Raw genomic sequence first — 21,218 nt, forward strand, 5'->3', positions numbered from 1 at the left:
TGCACCCCTCAGCCCGCGCCCCTTCCTGCCCCCACCTGCGTTCCCTCCCCTTCCCGCTCCCCTCTCTCCACAACCTGCACATCCCCCTCCTGCTTGTGCCCCTCTCCCCCACCTGCGCCCCCTCAGCCTGCATCTCCCTCCTCCCCCAGCCTGCTCCCCCTTTCCCTCCCCAGCTGGCTCCCCCAGCTCCCGCCTGCGCCCCCCCTCAGCCTGCACCTCTTCCTCGCCTTCACTTCCCCTGGCTCTGCCGCTCTCATTTTCAGTTTCTCTCCCAGTCCCGTTAGCGCGGGGGATAAAGGCTCCATCCATCAGGGTTCGCTTCTGCTCCAGTCACTACCATGGCTCACAGCAGGCAGCTGGTGCCCTATTTCAAGCCGGTGAGTGTCTCTCAAGCGGGGGGGCAGGGGCGGGCACAGGAAGAGGGACTCCTGCATAGGTGTGCACAGCACATTTCATTAGGGTGTGCACCCCAGGGAATTTTTTTTTTAAAGGCGAACATTTATTGAATATTCAATCATAAAGGACATTATTTCTACAACATCTATATTACACAATTCGGCGCTTATTGCATAATACAACAATCCAAACTTTAAAACTAAAAGAGCGTATCATGCGATTAAATTAAAACGCAAAGCCACTTTTTTTTTTGAGACATTAGGGTGTGCCGGGTGTGGGCACACCCTGTACGCACACCTATGGACCCCTGTGCTTGGCTGGGACATGGAGGGGCAGGAGAGAGATCAGATGGAGAGGAAATCAGTAAGAGTTATTTCTTGTCCCCTCCTCCCACCCCCATTTTGTAGCAGCTGAAATGTTTCTTGGGTTTCTCTGTTATCCCCAAGTTGCTCATCCCCTGCCAGAGTTGGGAGCCATTACTCCTCCCAAGCCCCATTCTGGGTGCAGGCTGAGTCACATGCTGAAAGTGACCAAGGACCAGATTTCCAAAGGTGTGCCGGGGCCAAGCGCCACAGATGGGCACCTAGTGGGATTTTCAAAAGCAACTGGACACCTTCAATGGTCCCTTAGAATATGCGCTAACTACTTAGGCCAAACCAGTGGTTCTCAACCAGGGGTATGTGTACCCTTGGGGGTACTCAGGGATCTTCTCGGGGGTCTATCAACTCATCTAGATATTTGCCTAGTTTTACAACAGGCTACATAAAAAGCACTGCCAAAGTCAGTACAAACTAAAATTTCATAGCCAATGGTTTGTTTATACTGCTCCGTATGCTAGACACTGAAATGTAAGTACAATATTTATATTCCAATTGATTTATTTTATAATTTTATGATAAAAATGAGAAAGTCAGCAATTTTTCAGGAATAGTGTGCTGTGACACTTTTGCATTTTTATGTCTGATTTTGTAAGTTTTTAAGAGAGGTGAAACTTGGGGCCACACAAGACAAATCGGACTGTAGAAAGGGGTACAGTAGTCTGGAAAGGTTGAGAGCCACTATGCTAAACTATCTGTTCACCCCTGTATTTAGTTGTGACTCTCGAGTACCTTTCCCAGACCTAGAGCTCTGTGTAGCTCGAAAGCTTGTCTCTCTCACCAAGAGATGTTCATCCAATAAGAGATATTAAGGAATCATAGAATATTAGGGTTGGAAGAGACCTGAGGGGGTCATCTAGTCCAACCCCCTGCTCAAAGCAGGACCAACACCAACTAAATCATCCCAGCCAGGGCTTTGTCAAGCCAGGCCTTAAAAACCTCTAAGGATGGAGATTCCACCACCTCCCAAGGTAACCTATTCCAGTGCTTCACCACCCTGCTAGTGAAATAGTTTCCTAATATCCAACCTAGACCTCCCCCACAGCAATGTGAGACCATTGCTCTTTGTTCTGTCATCTGCCACCACTGAGAACAGCCTAGCTGCCCCTCTTTGGAATCCCCCTTTAGGTAGTTGAAGGCTGCTATCAAATCCCCCCCCCCCCTTCTCTTTTGCAGACTAAATAAGCCCAGTTCCCTCATAAGTCATGTGCCCCAGCCCCCTAAGCATTTTCGTTGCCCTCCGCTGCACTTTCTTCAATTTGTCCACATCTATTCTGTAGTGGGGGGACCAAAACTGAACACAATACTCCAGGTGTGGCCTCACCCGTGCCGAACAGAGGGGAATAATCACTTCCGTCGATCTGCTGGCAATGCTCCTACTAATACAGCCCGATATGCCGTTGGCCTTCTTGGCAACAAGGGCACACTGTTGACTCATATCCACCTTCTCGTCCACTGTAATCCCCAGGTCCTTTTCTGCAGAACTGCTCCTTAGCCAGTCGGTCCCCAGCCTGTAGCAGTGCGTGGGATTCTTCCTTCCTAAGTGCAGGACTCTGCACTTGTCCTTGTTGAACCTCATCCGATTTCTTTTGGCCCAATCCTCCAATTTGTCTAGGTCACTCTGGACCCTATCCCTACCCTCCAGCATATCTACCTCTCCCCCCAGCTTAGTGTCATCTGCAAACTTGCTGAGGGTGCAATTCATCCCATCATCCAAATCGTCCACTTTGTCTGTGCAGGCACCAAACTCGTAAATGTTTTTGAAAATCCATTAGGCCCCTATCTGTATCTTTAGGCATCTAAATACACTGGGAAATGTGGTCCCAAGTGTTCTGGCTCTGGTAGAGAAAGTAATATGCCACCAAGGTTCATAAGGCAGTGAAAGGGGATGGGGTCATAGCAGTTCATGGAACAGATCCTGGACAGACTTCCTTGGAAAAGACATTGGGCCCTATGCATTGCTGCTGTAAACTCCAATAATACCAGGGACAAATTTGTCCCAGTGACTGCGTTTCTCACTTTGGACTAAGGCATTTCACAGCTTCTTGGAAAAAGCCAGGTGCTCTTTAGGAAATATGATTCTCTACTGCCCTGCACCTTGTGTATTCATCTACATCTGAGTGCAAAATGCTGTCAAATCAGAATCTCTGCCGGCAACATCTTTGTACACCCATTTTGCACAGGTGCAAATAACTACATAAGGTGTGAGGCAGAGGAGGATCAAGACCCAGGGGCGGCTCTATGTGTTTTGCTGCCCCAAGCACGGCAGTCAGCCTGACTGCTCCCCTCACAGGGACCGGTTTGCCGCCCCAGGCACGCGCTCGCTGCCCTGGTGCCTGGAGCCGCCGCTGTCAAGACCCCATGTTTCCTGAGTGCATCTTTGAGGGACAGGAAATGGACAACATTGAGCAACAACCCGGAGACCCAAAATCGAAAGGCGCATTGTTGCCAGGGTTGGGGTGATGAATGATCACAGCAAAGAAATCTGTTGAAGCAAGAAGAAATCTGTCTTGTTAGGTTCCTTACGAATGAATGCTTGCAAGTTTTGCACCTATAATCTCCTCTTCATGTTATTCTTTTACCATTGATATGGGAAATTGTAGCATGCTTCCGCTCAAGTCCTCTGGCAAAAAATGTTATATGTGAAAGAACTAAGCCTGAGAGAAAAATAAACTCAGATTAAAAAGAAAAACCAATATTTTTTAAAACCATAAAGTCAGTGTTTGTCTGTGCTGTGAAAACTGGAATGATCTTGTTTTTATGCTTCCATATGCAGAATAGATATAGTCTGCTTGGGTAATGTTGTTGGGCTGTTTGCTTGTTTTTTTTACTTCAAGCAACTTCTCTTTTTGTTTGAGCTTCTGAGTACCACTTGGAGATTATTCTTCCAAAGCTCCTATTCCAGTTGGCTAGTATAGGGTGTTTTTGCCTCTTCTTACTCCTGGATCAGGGATATTGTATCTGGGGGCATGTGTACACTACAAACTTAAGCCAACCTATGTTAGGTCAGTTTACAGTGCGGTGGTTCACGCTTACACTACCCTCCTTCTGAAGGTGATGTGCATCCTCACCAGGAGCGCTTCCAGCAACTTAGGGAGGCGGGGGGCTGAGAGCCTGGGCTCTCAGCTCTGGGGGCAGCTCCACACCGGGAGCCCAGCTGACCCATGGGCACCCCACTGGGAGCATGGCTGCCCCTGCGTTCCCAGCTCCATGTTCCTCGCCGGGAGCATGGGAGCTGCCTGGTGCAGTCGGGCTCAGGGCTAGGAGTGAGGCGCCAGGCAGTCACAGCCTGGATCGGAGTGGGGAACCCAGGCAGCAGCCTGGCTGGGAGTGCAGAGCCAGGACCCTGGTGGGAGCCAGGCTCTAGCTGGAGCCACCAACCACCCCAGGCTGACAGCCCAAGCTGTGAGCGGCTTTCTTGTTGCATTTACAGATGGAGAAACAGAGGCACAGGGAGGGGAAGTGACTTGCCTGAGGTCACCCAGTAGGCTAGGGGCAGAGCTGAGAGTTGATCCCAGGTCTCCTGAACCAATCCATTATTCTGTCCACCAGGCCACACTGCCTGGCAGGAAGGAATGCTGACTGTTACCACTAGGATCGACTGAGCTTTGGCTGTTTCATCTTACGGAGCTGGGCTGCAAGGGACGTGCCCGTACACAGCAAGTCCTGCTCTTTAGGAACAGTCCTCAGAGAGAAATTTTGCAGCATATTGACTTCAGTTCATCAGGCTGGAATTGTAGTGACTCGTCAGGCGGAGGAATCTGAAGCCACAGCCAGATGAATGGGAGATGAACACCGATTCAGGATTAGAAAAGTGGTTTAAATATTGTAACCCTTTAATGTACACTGTGTTGCTTTCTTTCTATTCCCCAGTCTCTCCCATTTACTGGACCTATTCATGGCAGTCTTCATGACGGATTTATGGTTATCATCAGTGGAATTGTTCATCCTACATGTGACAGGTGTGTGCTTGTAGGGATACGGCTGCTCCACTCCTGTGCCTAAAATCAACTGTTGAGAATCTTGGAATGTTTCCACTCCCTGGAGCATGACCAGGAAGAGGTTAGGAGGTTAGCTCTAGTGACTCAGAGGAATTTGTCTGTGCTAAAGTTTCCCCCATTCCCAGAAATACTGATCCAGTTCTAATCTGTTGACACAGAGTCGTTCGGATACGGCTTTGAGAGTGTGCAGAGATCAGGTATGAAAAGATGGTGAACTGTGCATTGCTGACAGCTCAGAGATCCATCTTGGATAGGGCCGGCTCCAGGCACCAGCAAAGGAAGCAGGTGCTTGGGGCGGCCAATGGAAAGGGGCGGCACGTCCGGGTCTTCGGCGACAATTTGGCGGCAAGTCCCTCAGTCCCTCTCGGAGCGAAGGACCCGCCGCCGAATTGCCACCGAAGAATGAAGCGGCGCGGCTGAGCTGCTGCCGAAGTGCCACAGATCGGAGCTTTTTTTTTTTTTGCCGCTTCGCCTCTTGGGGCGGCAAAAAAGCTGGAGCTGGCCCTGAACTTGGAAAGCATTTTGAGTTCCTGGATCAATCATCAGAGTCTATATGTGCATAGAATTGATATTCTCTGTCTCGTTGGTGTCCAGAGATATAAAGATCTTATGCACAAATACTGTGGGTGAATGTGTATTACTGGATTTAGACATACAACTAACGTCACTGCAATACAGTACTCTTTCTGCTGACCATCTTTAATGCATAAAGAGTATAATCCCCGATTCAGAATATTTGAGATTAAGTACTTTCCTGAATTGGGGCTTTAAAAAGACAAGTTAGAGTTCACACCTTTTGGTAGAACATAAACTAGTCACATTATTATTTTTAGGTTCCTTTATAAAAATAGTGCGACCAAAACATCCCTTTGTCTCCTCCATCCTATTCTCCCAATAAGAGCCTGATTCTTCAAGCTGCTACTCTCTTGAGTAATTTTTACTACTTTAAATCAGCAGGACTACGAGAAGGGATAGGGTTTGCAAGATCAGGCCTGACGTTACAATAATTGATACTATAGGAAATGCACCTTTGAGAGATGTGCTATCGCAACAATAAATAGTTCCAACTTTATAATGTGCCCGTCACGCAGTTATCTCAGAAGGAAAGTCAGTTACAACACTGGAAATATCTCAATAGGCTCAGTAGCATTGAAACATGCATTGTAAATATTCAAGTTGTTCGTTTGAGCCCTGATCCTACAAATATTTACTACTGGGAATAGTCCTAAACATTATGATTAATTCCAGTAACTTCAGTGGGACTAGTCATGGTAAAAAAGTCTCTGCCCAGAAGTAAGCATTTGGAGAATCATAACCTTAGTTGGTTTTCAGCAGGATAAAATCAGTTAGCATAGGCTTAGCTACTAAGTCTGAACACTATGAGGTTTATGTTGTTTGTTTTCACAATAGAATAGATTGTAATCATAAATTACTATGTTGCTTTAGACTTTCTGTGCAGAAATGTTGTAATGGCAGAAGAGACATCTTTGAGAGGGAGCAGAGGCTGGTCCTGTAGAAAGACTATTTTGGATACAAGTGAAAGCACACTGTATTTCTTAACCGTGCTCAGTTTAGTTCATCTTTGTACTTTTTTTCCTTCACAGGTTCCAGATAGACTTTCAGTGTGGATCCTGCGCATATCCTCAAGCTGATATTGGTTTTCATTTTAACCCACGATTTGAAGAGGGTGGATATGTGGTTTGCAATACTTTTGAAAGACAGAATTGGGGAAGAGAGGAGAGGAAATATGAAATGCCTTTTTTTAAAGGTTACCCCTTTGAGATTCGGGTTTTGGTAAAACACGACTCATTCCTGGTAATTTTTTTAATACTGTATTTTACTTGCAAATTAATTTTAAAATGGCTATTCTGCTGAATCAAGGAACATTCTCACATCTAAAGAGTTATATTAAAACAATTCCCTTTTAAAGGGAATCTTTAATGGGAGTCTTTCCATTTATTGGAATGGAAATGACTAAAACTCTGTGCTTACTTTTGCATTTTAGGCCCTGATGCTGGAAACACTTGTGCCCATGTTTAATTTTACACATGCGAGAAGCCCCATTGACTTCAATGAGACTGCTCAGATGTGTAAAGTTAAGCATGGGCATATGTGTTTACAGGATTGTGGCCTTAATCCATTTAGATAATTCAAAGACTAGTCAGTTTTGCGTGAGTTCTTAGTCAGTTTCTAGTGAATTTCACTTTTGGGTTCTCAGGCACTAGCACAGTGCTGCAGTGTTTTGGTTGCAAAAGCTGCAGGGAAATGTTCATTTATTTTGAATTGTTTGCACTAGATTTCTGTAAAACTTCATAGAAATATTTCTATTGTTCTTAGGTTTTGTAATTTTTTTTTTTAAAACAAACCTTACATTTTCTTCTCAGCACGAGACATTATCCTTTATTCCAAAAGAATAACTTTTGCTTTTTACACATGGCAGGTTGCTGTAAATGGAAAGCACTTCGTGCAGTACAAGCACCGGATTCCATTTTCCAGAGTGAACTACCTTAGTGTGTCTGGCGGTGTGGATGTGGAAATCATCAGCTTCCAAGATACTGCTGTAAGTGCCGATTGCATGTATTATTGTGTTTCAGAACCAGGAAGGGAACTGGAGAGACTCTAGTATTTGCAGAGATTTGGGGCATGATCCAGTAAGAATCTGAGTACGTCCTGTGAGTTGCTGAATATCTCAAACCGGCCTTGTCCCCACTAGTGCTCCTAGTGGTGGAGCTTTACCAGTGTTAGACTGACAATGGGAAAAATGCTAGCGTGGACAGAGTGCAGGTATTTTTTTATTGCCATGTCATGCTCCAGGATGATAAAAAGCCAATGCCTGTCTGTGCTAGTGCTTCCAATTTTGCTGCCACCAATGGAACTGCAACTAAGCCAAACCAACAGTGGAGAAAATGCCAGTGAGCTCTGAGCTCAGTGTGGGAGGAGGATGTTCAGGTCCTTTCAGGAATCATTGGGGTCCTTGCAGGATTGGACCCTTGGTTCTTAAACCCAATATTTTACTTGTAAAAAAAAAAATCCTCTGATGTATTCCCATATTTACTGAACTGGAGGCAAGCCTTTCAGGGAAATAGTAATGAGTCTACAGACAGACCACCTTGTGTTATAAACCCATTAAGTATGAAAAGTCAGGGGACTGGATTCCATGCTCGGATTGGAGACCTAAAAGGAACCTAGGTGCCTACAAAGAACCAGTGGTGTCGCTGATTCTGATTATCTCTGAGTCAGTACTAGACCAATGACTCCATAGGGGGTTAGAAGAGGCTTCATCGTTTCATGTATTTTTAAGGCCAGAAGGGACCATCAGATCATCCAGTCTGACCTTCTGAATATCACAGGCCATTACTTTTTACCCAGGGACCTCTGTATTAAGTACAAAGACTTTAGTTAGACCATAACATTTTAGTCCTCTGGAAACTAAAATGTGTGTCATGGGAGAATAGGGTTACCAGATAGCAACTGTGAAAAAACAGGACAGGGGGTCGGGGGTAATCGGCACATATATATGAAAAAGTCCCCAAAAACGGGACTGTCCCTTTAAAAACGGGACATGTGGTCACCCTATGGGAGAAACCAAACTGCCTGTAGTAAAGTGGTCATTAAGGGGTTAATTGGGTTACTCAGAGCACTTACCAGTACTGGGGGGGGGGTGGCTCTGGCCCCCAGAAGGGGCGAGGCCTTGGGCGGAAGGGGCAGGGCTGGGGGTCAGCATCCCCCAGCCAGCCCTTGGACCGTGTCACCCGGGGCTCCCGTGTTGATTTAAAGGACCCGGAGCTCCGGATGCCGCTGACCGGGGGGGGGAGGAGGGGAGGGGAGCGTGCACAGCAACGTTAAAGCGTTGCCGCGGCAAAGGACCCAGCAGCGCTGCCGCGGTACTGCTTTAAGGACGGTCCTTTGCCACGGCAGCGCTTTGAGGATCCTTAAAGCGCTGCCGCAGCAAAGGACCATTCTGAAAGTGCTGCCGCGGCAGCGCTATAACGTTACTGCCCCTTCCCTCCCCTCCCACCGTCGGCGGCCCTGCCGGTTCGGAGCCTACCGACAAAGGAGGCAAAAGGGGCAGGGACATTAAAGCGCTGCCACAGCAGCGCTTTAATGTGGGCTGGGTAGGGGCCGGTGCGGGTTCTTACCGGTACAGAGTACCGGCCGGTACTGGCTCACTTTCACCTCTGTTTCCTGTCCAGATTCCAATATAGGTAAATTAATTCTTCCTGCGGGAATTCTCTCTATAGTTTCAGTTGGACACAATATACTTTCTAGGTATCCTCTGCCATTTTACAGTGTGGCGGTGCTCAGATAAACTGCAGCCATCGGTGTTCTGGTAATTGAGTGCTGGGTGAAGTAATCTGAGGATTGTGTTGTGAAGCTTAATTAGTTAATGTTCCTAAAGTACTGTGAGATCCTTGGATCTGTGCAATTCCCTCGAGAAGTATGAAGTGTTATGTGTAATATCAGTTTCTTGTGGAGATGTCCTTACAACTAAGGGTATCTCTGGGAGAGTTGTCCAGATTATTTGATTTGTATAACATCTGAGGTGTTTACTGTTTTCTGGGAGAAGGGGGGGGGGATATAAATGACTTCAGAGAATAAAAAAGCCCCCTCTAGATTCTAGTAATTAAGAAACCTGCTTTTATAATAAGATTTTCCATGCCCAGAGCAAAATATAACAGTGCACAATGACATAAATATTTCATAATCTAGTATATGACATATATTTAATCTTTCACAAAGATATCTAGAATAATTAGTATTTAATATACAGCCATTGTCTTATTGAATCAAATTTTACAGGTGCATTTGAGCATTCTTAATTTGTAACCTAACTGAAAAACTAACACCCCTCATTGTTTTCCCATTTTATGATTCCTGTTTCTTTGCAATAATCCTACTGTTGTGTATAGATTTCCCCCCACTGATGTTTGAGCAAAAGGGAAGGGGCAGAGTCTTCTTACTGCTTTATCTGGTGAATTAGACATTGGGCTGAATTAAGTACCACAATAACCGGGTGTAATTCCCAGGAACTTTAATGGATGCTAAATTTTCCATAATCCAGGGCTGCCCTTGGCTTATGGTCTTTAATCTCTTTCCCCTCTGATTCTCCATTGCAGATCCTGGTTTACTTTTGATGCATTGGGCAAGGAATTCATCTGAGGATTCAGGGAAAGAGGGCAGGATCTGGTTCAAATCTAGTTTTTTATGTCATGGTTGAAATAATTTTGATTGTGCAATCTAGCCCTTTGGCCCTTTGACATTTGCCCAAGCTTGCGTATCAAGTTCGTGGAAGAGTGTGTACCCAGGTCTCCTGACTCCCAGATGGGTGTTGGAATCATTAGACCACATTGCTTCTGTCAGATGATTTTGCCATTGGACTAATTTTTTCTTTTTCATAACATTTAGTCCCTGGGTGCTTGGTGTCCTGGAGCAGCTGGGATCGTAAGTGTTTAACTTTCTTTTTGCACTTTGTTCCTTTGTTGGCTTGTATCAACCAAAGTTGGAAAACAGAGCAAATCTGACAAGCTATATTAATTTATTCTCCGCACAAAAAATCTGAAGCACGAATTGTTCAGTAGCCACAGGATTCTGAGTAATTTTATCAGAAAGAAACATATTATCAGAGCATGCAAAGACAATAATGGCAGTATGCCAAAGGAGAGAAAAAAATATCACTGTCTGGGCTTTCTTCATGACTTTTTCAGGGTTAATTTGTACATTCACAAAGATTCACTTGTTTTCTGTGTTGCTAGTTCCTCCTAGTGGCTGTTCTTTTTTATTGGTTAAGTACCAAGATTGTCTTTCGCTTTTCAGACCAATGCAGCTTTCCTGCTACACAGTTCGCTCCTGGACCAACACATAGGGCTGGTCTACACTATGCGAGGGGGTCGATCTAAGTTACGCGATTTCAGCTAAGTGAATAACGTAGCTGAAGTCTATGTACTTAGATCTACTTACCACAGTATCTCCACTGCAGTGTGTCAACGGGAGACGCTCTTCTGTCGATTCCTCTTGCGCTTCTCGTTGAAGTGGCGTACTGGAGTCGACTCTAGAGTGATCAGCGGTCGATTTATTGCGTCTATACTAGACACGATAAATCGATCCCCGCTGGATTGATTGCTGCCCATCAATCCGGCCTGTAGTGTAGACAAGCCCATAGTGATGCTGAATCCATTGGTATTAATTGAATGGAAAATTTTCTGCTTGATTCAGTGGGCTAAATAGAGTTCTCTTTTACACCATGTAAGTAGAAAATAACTCAATTTGCTTGAATAGCGTTAGTCTGGATTTTATTACATCAGTGTAACTGACAGCAGAACATGGCCCAGCCCAATATTCCAGGTCTGCTAAGGCAAGCTTAGGAAGAACTAGAGCAGCCAACTTTTGTACCCTTCTCATTCATGTGTGCGCGATATTAAGACTCCAGACTGGTGCTTTTGGATGGATACTAATGTGAAATGATTGTCTTGGGGTCCAATCCTGTGAGGTGCTGAGGACCCTCAACTTCCATTGCTGTCAAGGAGAGTAGAATTAGGCCAGTGGTTAGTGCTTTTGGGCCCTTTTCTTTGTTGTGTGTCGCTTCTGAAAACTCTGCTCTCAGAATTCCGTGAGGTTCCGTGGGTGTCACTAAGAACAGAATTTGTCTCGGTGGCTCTACTTTAGGCAGCACAGATAGAAAGCTTTTATTAACCAAATGTCTAAATAGGGAGCTTGCTATATCCCCTTTCAAAATTGTCATTGGAACCTCCTCCCTCTCCCACTTTAAAGACCCTGGTGTGGTTTACAGACTTTTAAAATCAATACACACAAGTAAGGCATAGTTAAAAGAACGAGTGGGTTACCTTTAAGAATTGGAAGTGTGGCTCTTATGGAATTTGTAAGCACATTTTTGTTTTAACTCTGCCTGCTTATCACGGCTGCCTGTTCAGATATCTGACATCTTTTCTCCTTTCCTTTCTGTTTGTGGTCAAATGCTGCTTTCCCACCTGGACAATACTAGCCGCAAACTTATGTAAGTCTTTATAACATTATTTTGTGGTTGGCGTCACTGGGGAGGTGGGTACCTTTTAAATCTGAAATGCTGAAAGATGAGGTGAAAAAGAATTCCGGCTGAGAATGTGATTTCAGAGAGCCGAAAGACTGTCAGGAGGAGTGACTTCTCTGAATTGTCACATTGGGAAAGAATAACGCCCACTGGGTTATCCAACAGTGGAAAGGTTAGTCTACAGTACAGCTTTCTTATGGGAAAGGTTCCATACACCTGCGCTGGTGAGCCTGCATGCTTTGATTGCTACCTGGCATTCCAGTGGGGTGGGAGGGATTGAGTTAAATAAAACTAAAGGCGAACATTAAAAGTAATAGTAATGACCTCAGTGTGGTTTGGGGGGTCTCAGTCTAGTTCTCAGGAGTCAGCTCACAACAACTGGGGCAGATTGATGGTCTCGTTAGAAAAGTGGAAGCCATTGACTGAATGGGCCATGGAGACCAATCTATTCTCTCTCTCACACACACACACACACCCAAGGTGCTCCCTGCAGATTCCGCTTAGAGCATGTTGGTGATGTAGGGAAGCTTGGACAAGCACTCCCTGCTGCACCTGTTCTATGGAGGATGGAGCCCAACATGGACCATTTATATCCAGATCCAAGCGTTGCCAGGGTTCTGGCTTATTTGGATCTGGGGTTTTTGTTTGGTCTTTTACAGCGAAAGGAGGACTGGCTACACTCTGCCGGAGTTCATGGGTGTTCAGATGTGATGTTATGGTTTGGGCCCCTCTCTAAGTGAATGTCTCATGAAAAACAATAACGCAGGGGGTGCATAATTTCATTAGGAGTGAATCTCATGCTTTTTCAGATACCCAGCTCCTAAAGTCATCCTCTTTTCTGCACAAGAGTCTCCGCTGATGAAAATCAGTGTAGCTCTATTGACTGATATGGAACTATGCTGATTTACACCAGCAGAGGATCTGGCCCTTAGGGTATGTCAACACTGCACCTGGGAGCCTGCTTCCCAGCCCCGTTGGACAACTAAACGCTAGTTCTGCTTGAGCCAGTGTGCTAATAACAGCGGCGTAGCCACAGCAGCACAAGCAGTACGTAACCAGGGGCTCGGGCAGGCTTGAACTCAGCTCGCCTGAGCAACCTCGCATGCTGCCACAGCCACACTGCTATTTTTAGCTCACTAGCTCCAACAGAACTAGCATTTGTTTGTCCACCTGTGCTGGGAAACACTCTCCCAGCTGCAGTACAGACATACCCTTAGTGTCAGAAGCTTGATACAGCCAGTATTGCTTACCCCACAGTGCAGGGCAATGCCTAATGTATTGCAAGATTACTTGTGCTCCCTACTGGCAGTAGAATCAACCTCTAAATGGACCTGAAACATCCTGACACTTTTGTTGAAGGATCTGTCTGACTTCCTTTGTAATTTGTTTTTAACTGACCTGCATTTATTAGACTCCCACTGGTGGCTGAAAATGAAAAGGAAGCAACTATGTTCTGATTGATATTTTTTAAGCCTATTTTCCTGTATCTTTCACTAGCCTGTGCCATACCACACTTCGATTTTTGGAGGATTTTATCCATCACGATCTCTCACAATAACAGGGACCATTCCTCATGGTGCTGACCGGTAAGTAGCAGAGACAGCCCCATGTCTGCATTGCAGCCAGATGTAGACTTCTCTGAAGTTCAGGGAAGATGTACGTGTCAGTAAAGGTTTTTCCCCCCAGCGTACAGTCATTGTTATATTTTAAATAGCTGCCTTAGGGCCGACTTCTGCAATCCCTCTGCACACAAACACAGCTCCTGTTGACGTCTCCTGGCATCCTTACGATTTTTCCTTTATAACTGGCTGGTGTTTCTCCCTACATCTTTCCCCCTCAGCGGCTGCACAACATGCCTGTATGCCTATCACAGCCACTACAAGTAGGCCAGGAGAGTTGGCATTTAATTAACAGTTTGGGGGTTCAACTCCCATTGACTTCAATGAGAGCGTTTGCATTGACTTCATTCAGAGTCAGTTGAGGTCACTATTCCTTCCACTGACTTCAGTTTCAGCCACTTTGTTCATCTGAGGGTAAGATTTGGCTCTTGGTTTGCAAATTTTAGCCCCGATGGCAAATTTTGCCTGGGCTGCCAACTGCACCTTAGATTTCAGTGATGCTTAATGTCAGTGCAGGGGTCTGTCTGTGTGGAATAACTTGCTGCGTCCAGGTGTCTTGACAGACACCTGGCTAGAGATGCTGAGAGCTCTTGGAATCTCCTGGCCAGCTAATTCATTCAGCACACACAACTGTGACATTTTCACCCTGCAGATGGGAGGAAAGCAGTTCTTCCAAACAAGACAGAGCCTGCTTTTTTAGATCTCAGAAGTTGTTGTAGCACTGTGTTAATTAATCCTAGGAATGTGACATTTCAGTCAAGGCATTTTATACTAAAAATGACAGTGGTATATTACCAGAAGAGGACTGTGCAACTTGTAGATTCTAGTGTACATTGTATAAAAATGTATTTTCTCTAAAGCTTTCAAACCTTTTGATAAAGCCAAGCTCGTTGTTGAGTTTAAACATAAAGAATACAATAATGATGAGTAAAATTGTTGGTCAGAATTTTTAAGGGGGTCTCAGCCAAGTATTTTACTTTGCACGGGCAATTAATTATGAGAATAATGAATTGCAAGCACCGATGGCGACATTTAACTGCCTGACTTGTAGTCACATTCCAGTAACTGATTACCTGATTCTCAGAGGAGTGGACCGCTTACAACTTCCATGTAAAGTGAAGGGGAACTGCAGTTGCTCAGCATCTTTGAAACTAAGACAGTAGGTGACTCAATGCTCTATAACAGGTGCCAACTATTAACTACTTGAAGCAGCCACAAATTGCAGCTGCAAAATAAAAAGATGCCTATTTTATTTAAGTGGCTTAAATGCATGTACTGTATTATTGCGCTTGATACTCACTTTGCACTTCACACCTTCTAGGTAATCATATTGTGTTCCCCTGTTAAAACTGTAGTGAATGTTGGTTTGTTTGTTTGTTTAAAACTGAGGGGGTTTCATGCATGTGATTTGTCTTTGGTGTGTTTAGATTCCATGTCAATCTGAAATGGGGCGAACACATTGCCTTCCATCTAAACCCAAGATTCTCTGAGAAGACCATTGTTCGCAACAGTCAGCTGAACCACTGCTGGGGGACAGAGGAACGTGGCTTGCCAAGTGGCATGCCTCTCAGCTGTGGGCAGAGCTTCACAGTGAGCAAAACCATTTTAAACTAGTCACTCATTATGCTAATTGACAGGGACATTTTGCTTTGGGCCTTTGAGGCCTTTACATTCACTTAGGCACATTTAGGAAGAGAAATAGCACCTTAAATTGTTAAGTGGTTAGTGACTCTTGGTTGTCCAATTTGAGACCCTTTAAAGGGACCTGATTTTTCAGAGGGCAAGTGCTTAGCACTCTCTGAAAATTAGGTCTTTTCAACGTGTCTCAAGCTGACGGCCCAAAAAGAAAGGTACTGAAATCCCTAGTCACTCTTGAAAGTTTAGTATCAGGAGGTAGCTGTGTTAGTCTGTATCCACAAAAACAACAAGGAGTCCCGGGACACCTTAAAGACTAACAGATTTATTTGGGCGTAAGCTTTCGTGGGTAAAAAACCTCACTTCTTATCTTTACCCATGAAAGCTTACGCCCAAATAAATCTGGTAGTCTTTAAGGTGTCCCGGGACTCCTTGTTGTTTTTGAAAGTTTAGGTCAGTATTCATAGTAAGGGTAACAGTATAAGGACTATCAGTGCTTGTGCTTCAGGGAATAAGCCAGTGACCAGCTAGCATTGAATAGAATTTCCCTCCATTTAGCTGCACAAAGGCTTTACCATCCATATACATTTCTGTTGGAGGCAGGCTTCCCAGAGAGAGCGCTGGTCTGTACTAGAATTGTAAATCCCACCGTAGTAACACTCAGTGTTTGACATTTTCAGAGCTGTGGAGCCCAGTCAGCTCTGTGGGGTAGGTCAGAAAATATTGATAACCCCACGTAACAGATGGGAAATCTTAAACATAGAGATTAAATGACTTGCCCGCAGCCACACAGCAAACCAGTGAGAGCTGGCATCAGAACTCCAGAGTCCCTGACTCCAGTCCAACGCTCAATCTACCAGATCCCACTGCCCCATAGCGCTAGACTGATGACGGCTATGATTTACAAGTGCAACTTTGCAAATGTATTTTTAAAAAAGAGGGAGAAATTCATATATTTGATGCTTTCTATATATTTTTCTCCATAGCTATTGCTTTTTCACACTCATTTCTAAATGCCTGTTTGTGGGATTTTTTTCCTCCCTTGGTTTGCAGATCTGGATTTTATGCGACGCTCACTGCTTTAAGGTGGCTGTGAATGGACAACACCAGTTTGAATACAACCATCGAGTTCCTAACCTGCAGCAGATAGACATGCTTGAAGTAGAGGGTGATGTTATCCTGACCTGTGTTCAGGTTTAAAGATGAAATCCTACATACAATATATATAACCAAGTCAGTTGCTGTGTACGCCTCCTAAAATTAGCAGTTTACTAGGGAATTTGCTACTGAAACTTAACCAAGAATCTAATTCTTTTTTTTATAACCACTTCAACCTAACTAGTAATCCTGCTATTTCTACAATACCAACCCACGCTTTTTGCATAAGCTTTTCATTGGCTAGAACGTTACTTCTGTTCAGATCATATTGTTCATTTTATAAGCCTTTTTACTATGATGATACCTTAATTTTGTAAGTGAATGATCAGGGATCTGTGCATTAAAGTTAACATTAAAACATTTGGAGAAAATGCGGTGCTGTCTTCAGAACTCAGGTTTTTTTTTTTCAAACTTAAGGTTGAGTATTGTCATCTTGATGGATAAAGATTCTGTCTACATTGCAAGTTACTGGGGGGAACTGAATCTACAGCGCACCAGGTTGCTGCACATTAAAGTCCCGCAACTTTCCCTGCGTTGTAGCAGAATTCACCTGGGACGTTACTGAGCGGCAAGGTGGTACGCTGTAGACTCTCACCTGGCTTGCCCTGCAGTAACTTGCGAAGTAGACAAGCCCCTAGGAGAGGGAAGCCAGGTAAGTGGGAAAAAGCCCAGGGGAACAGCAGCAAGGGGTAGGACTGTGCAGACCTTTGTTGCTTGTTAGAGGATCCCTGGTCTGGAACCCAGTGTAGAGGGTGGGCCTGGGTTCCCCTGCCAGGCACTGGGAAATGACATGGGGTGTTGCAGATACCAGCTGGACAGACACCGAGCTTTGTATGCAGCAGACGCTGAGGCAGCCCAGACTGGGGGTGGGATGAGGCAGCAAAGGATATCGAGCACTTTATCTGTTCCATTTATTCCTGTACTGAAAGCAATTATGTAAGGCTTCAGATCAGTTACCACCACTGGGACTTCATTTACAGTCCGGACCAGTTGATATAAGGAGTAAATTCATAATGAATTAGAACAGATCACTGCTGTTTGTAATCCGTTCCTATAATCGCTCTGTTTTCTCTTCCTGTTAATGGGAAGTTCCTGGAATGGTGGAATTAAGTAGTGTATGTAAGTAGAGTCTGTAATATGGTGAAAATTGACATATTTTCTTTTCAAATGTGATGTAAACTTTGTACAGTACATTTTTAAAAATATTTTCTATCAACTGAGTTTGTCTTCCAGAATTGCTATTAATTTAATTAAAATTGTTAGTATTCACAAAAAGTTCTGTATTAGTTTATGCAACTGGCAAAAAAAAATTGCACTCTACGCTAATGAAATTCTGGATATTTAGGATTCTTTTCTGTGAATAAATCTCTGCTCTGGATAAAACACAAGTCACGGAATTGTGTGGGGTTTTATGTGTTTTGGGGTTTTCCAAACTGACTGAATATTTTACACTTCATGTAGCACCTTTGGTGCTGAAAGATCTCAGAGTATTTTACAAATACATTATTTTATTACAGGAGTGCCCAGAGGACCCAGGAATTCCTTATGCCAGATGCTGTACAAACCCATAGTAAGAGACCGTGCTCCTCCTAGAATGCTCAAATTTTAAATAGACAAAATAGAGAAGAGGCACAATGGGGTGAAGTGATTTGCCTAAGGTCACATACCAAGTCTGCGGTCAAGTTAGAAATAAAATCCAGGTCGCCTGTCTCCCAATTCTCTTGTATACATACTAACCATTACATGCAGCACTTCCGGTGTTGTAAACATAAAAAAATTACAGGAAGGGTGGCTGGCAGGAAAGAGAAAGCACAAGGGTGACAGTAATTTCACATGGCTACTCAGCAGCTACAAACCAGCTTGATACGTTTATTTGCTTTGTTTTATTTCATATCCTCCTCCCGCCATCTCGCTTTTCATGAGTCAGAAAGCAAAAGTGTTTAAAAAAATAATAGGGATTGAATGTGACAAGGGAGGTAGCCTGGAAGACAGATTGGGGAAGGGGTAATGACTTGGAGGGCCAAATCTGCAGTGAGGTGTCAGAGGAGCTCTACTGAAGTCACTGGAGCTATGCCAAGCTTCTAACCCTGAATCGTTAAGTGATGCCCTCAGGAGTGGGCCTCTTTCTTGGCAATTGAAAGCATAGTGGGCAAACTCTTTGTATGCTGGTGTTTCTTATCACCTATCTCCGGGAGAAATGGCCTGTGGTCTGGGATACTCCTGTCATGAAAAGAGGGAGGCAAACAACTAACTTTGAAGTGGAAAAGGCTAAGGCTAAAAAAGAGTCAAATCAGGAATTTGAAATGCTGGTCTCAGAAGAGAGATGCTAAAACTGCCCGAGGTTACATTCAGCCACAATTTTCCCAGCCTTGCTATTGCACAATTGGACCAAACAGGCTGTATCTGAACAATGGTATGTTCGAGATCCAAATCTAGCTCTCAACGCTGCAGCTTGAGCCCACTTCTTACTAAAATTTTCTGTTGGTAACTTTTAGTCATACAACCATTCTAACACCAAATGCCTCCAAAATACTCAAGGCTAACTGCTGTTCTTTTCAATTGCACTGGTGTAAATCCACTGAAAGTGATGTAATTAACACCACATTTTACACAAGTGTAACTAAAAGCTTGACCCCAAGTTACCAAGCTGTTAAAAATGGACTGTTCCAGTATTCAATGAATACTATATCATCCTGGAAACTCCTTATCAGGTGTTTGGAAATACTGCTTTCTTAGGACTTGGGACTTGGACTTACTTACCCCCTTTAGTGCAGTGATATGACCGCCATTGGTCCTGGACCCTGAGTCTGCCTCTGCTGAAACCCTTACAGTTGGTGTAACCTCTGCTCAGTTGTTTGCATCTGGAGATGGATACACTAGAAATGAACAGAGAGAGTCTCGATTTAGGAAGTAAGAGATGCGTTGTCCTCATTCTGTTTCCTTCACTAGCTACCCCCCAAGTCCCTTCTGATTTTCAAACCTTCCTAGGTGTTTGGTTTCAGCCCACCTCTCTGATTAATGTCACTGGGACTAGAGCTGGTTGCATGTTTTTTTTTTTATTGAAAATGCCAGTTCATCAGAACTGAAATTTTCGGAGAAATGTATCAGTTCCAGTGACCTGTCGCGGCAGCAGGTTGGGGTGCGGGAGGTGGTGCAGGGTGCCGGATCCGGGGGCGCTCATCTCGGGCGGCTGCCTGCAAGCGGCAACCTGTCCCGGCTGCTCCTAGGCGGAGGCGCAGCAGCGTCTCTGTGCACTGCCCCCGCCCTGAGCGCTAGCTCCGCAGCTCCCATTGGCTGGGAACCGCACATATATATAAAAACCTCAAAGTGCTTCTTCAGCCTGCAGTTCCAAAGTTGTCTTATTTAATATTGTGTTTCGTTTATACACCGCACAGAAACAAGATGATGATGTGATTTTTTTCTTCAAATACAGCAATTTCAGCACATTACTGGGTGTACATACATCAGTACCTACATTTTAGAACAATAACTAGGATGTGCTTTTATATCACATCAAAATATCTTGTAAAGCTCAGCCTGGGAGCATTTAATAAACAGGAGAGATTGTGAAGTTCTTTTTGAATGTCAACATTGTGCTCTGTGTAAGCAGACTAATCTTCAACACAAATACACCACCATCACAAGCGATGCTAAGAATGTGCAAATATGTCGACACTAGATCTAGTGCGGGGAGCAACATTTGCATTGAGGTTTAAAAAAACCTTACACAATTAGTGCTCCAGCTTCTAAGGGCTTGTCTACACTTACAACGCTGCCACAGTGCTGTAGCGCTTACTGAAGACGCTACATATGCCGACTGTCTATACTGGGGGTTAGGTTGTTCAATGTCACTTGGGGTGTGCCAAGATAGCTCTGTTCACAAAAAATCACTACCCTTACTGACAGATATAAGTTTTAAGTGTAGACCAGGCCTAAGGCCCAGTTAAGTGACACAGGACTCTCCCATCTACTATTTTCACACTGCTTCTGGCCCTACCCACAAGGGCAACAAGAGTCCACGTTGCTATTTTAAGTGTTCTAGCTGGAGCCCCACCAGTGCAAGTCTCTCTACCCAGCCTGGAGGCTCGCGCCCAGCTGCAATGTAGACATACCCTACAGGCCAAACCTCTGTGGGTCCGTCTGCACTGCATAGTAAACCTTGGCTCAGACTAGGGTGACCAGATAGCAACTATCAAAAAACGGGACGGGGTGGGTGGGTAATAGGCGCCTATATAAGAAAAAGTCCCAAAAAACTGGACTGTCCCTATAAAAACGGGACATCTGGTCACTCTAGCTCAGACTCAGGTTTAAGCCCTAACTCACCTACTGTCCACAAAAAAAATCTTCTGACTTGCACCAGAAACCTCTCAGGCCTGCAGACTTGCCCACAGATACGGGCCTGGGTCCGAGGCCACTCATTTTGCCATGTGGACACAGCTGAAGCTCAGGTTGCCAGGCTTACGTTTCGAGAGTCATAGATTCATAGATTCATAGATTCTAGGACTGGAAGGGACCTCGAGAGGTCATCGAGTCCAGTCCCCTGCCCACATGGCAGGACCAAATACTGTCTAGACCATCCCTGATAGTCCACCAACTTATTGCACAATCCTGTAGTCCGGTGCATCCGAGTCTTTCCTTCCCCAGTCTTACTTATTCAATTCCCAGAACAGAAGCAACCTCTGGATTCAAATACATACAGTTGCTGGACATTTAACTCTTCATGTCCATGTGGCCTGCTCAACTGGCAACACCGTTCACCCTCTTGTGCGTTAGCAGTGGCCAGCAGGGACACAGAGTCCTCCACCCAGCGCGCTGTGTTTTGGAGGGTAATTCTCCCTCCTCGTGCCCTTTGTAAAGCAAATGATTTGCCATTGTTTCTCTCCGCTCTTCTGACATGGCCCAACACTGTGAGTGTGGGTCCCATCTTGCGCCCGTTTCCTATGCTGGTACTACTTATGGTATGTGTCCTAATTACATTAACTCCAGT

At 44.8% G+C, this 21,218-nt stretch overlaps 1 protein-coding gene across 1 annotated transcript; it reads left to right on the plus strand.

Moving 5' to 3' along the window:
• Positions 1 to 338: 338 nt before the first annotated feature.
• On the plus strand, positions 339 to 16,273 carry LOC135890850 (galectin-9B-like). Its single transcript, XM_065418310.1, is given in 10 exon segments — positions 339 to 377; positions 4,647 to 4,735; positions 6,379 to 6,589; positions 7,215 to 7,334; positions 10,181 to 10,220; positions 10,589 to 10,636; positions 11,740 to 11,786; positions 13,317 to 13,405; positions 14,866 to 15,028; positions 16,127 to 16,273. Coding segments are annotated over 10 exon segments (993 nt in total).
• Positions 16,274 to 21,218: the final 4,945 nt, after the last annotated feature.

The sequence above is a fragment of the Emys orbicularis genome, chromosome 17 (assembly GCF_028017835.1).
Source record: "Emys orbicularis isolate rEmyOrb1 chromosome 17, rEmyOrb1.hap1, whole genome shotgun sequence".
NCBI lineage: Eukaryota > Metazoa > Chordata > Testudines > Emydidae > Emys > Emys orbicularis.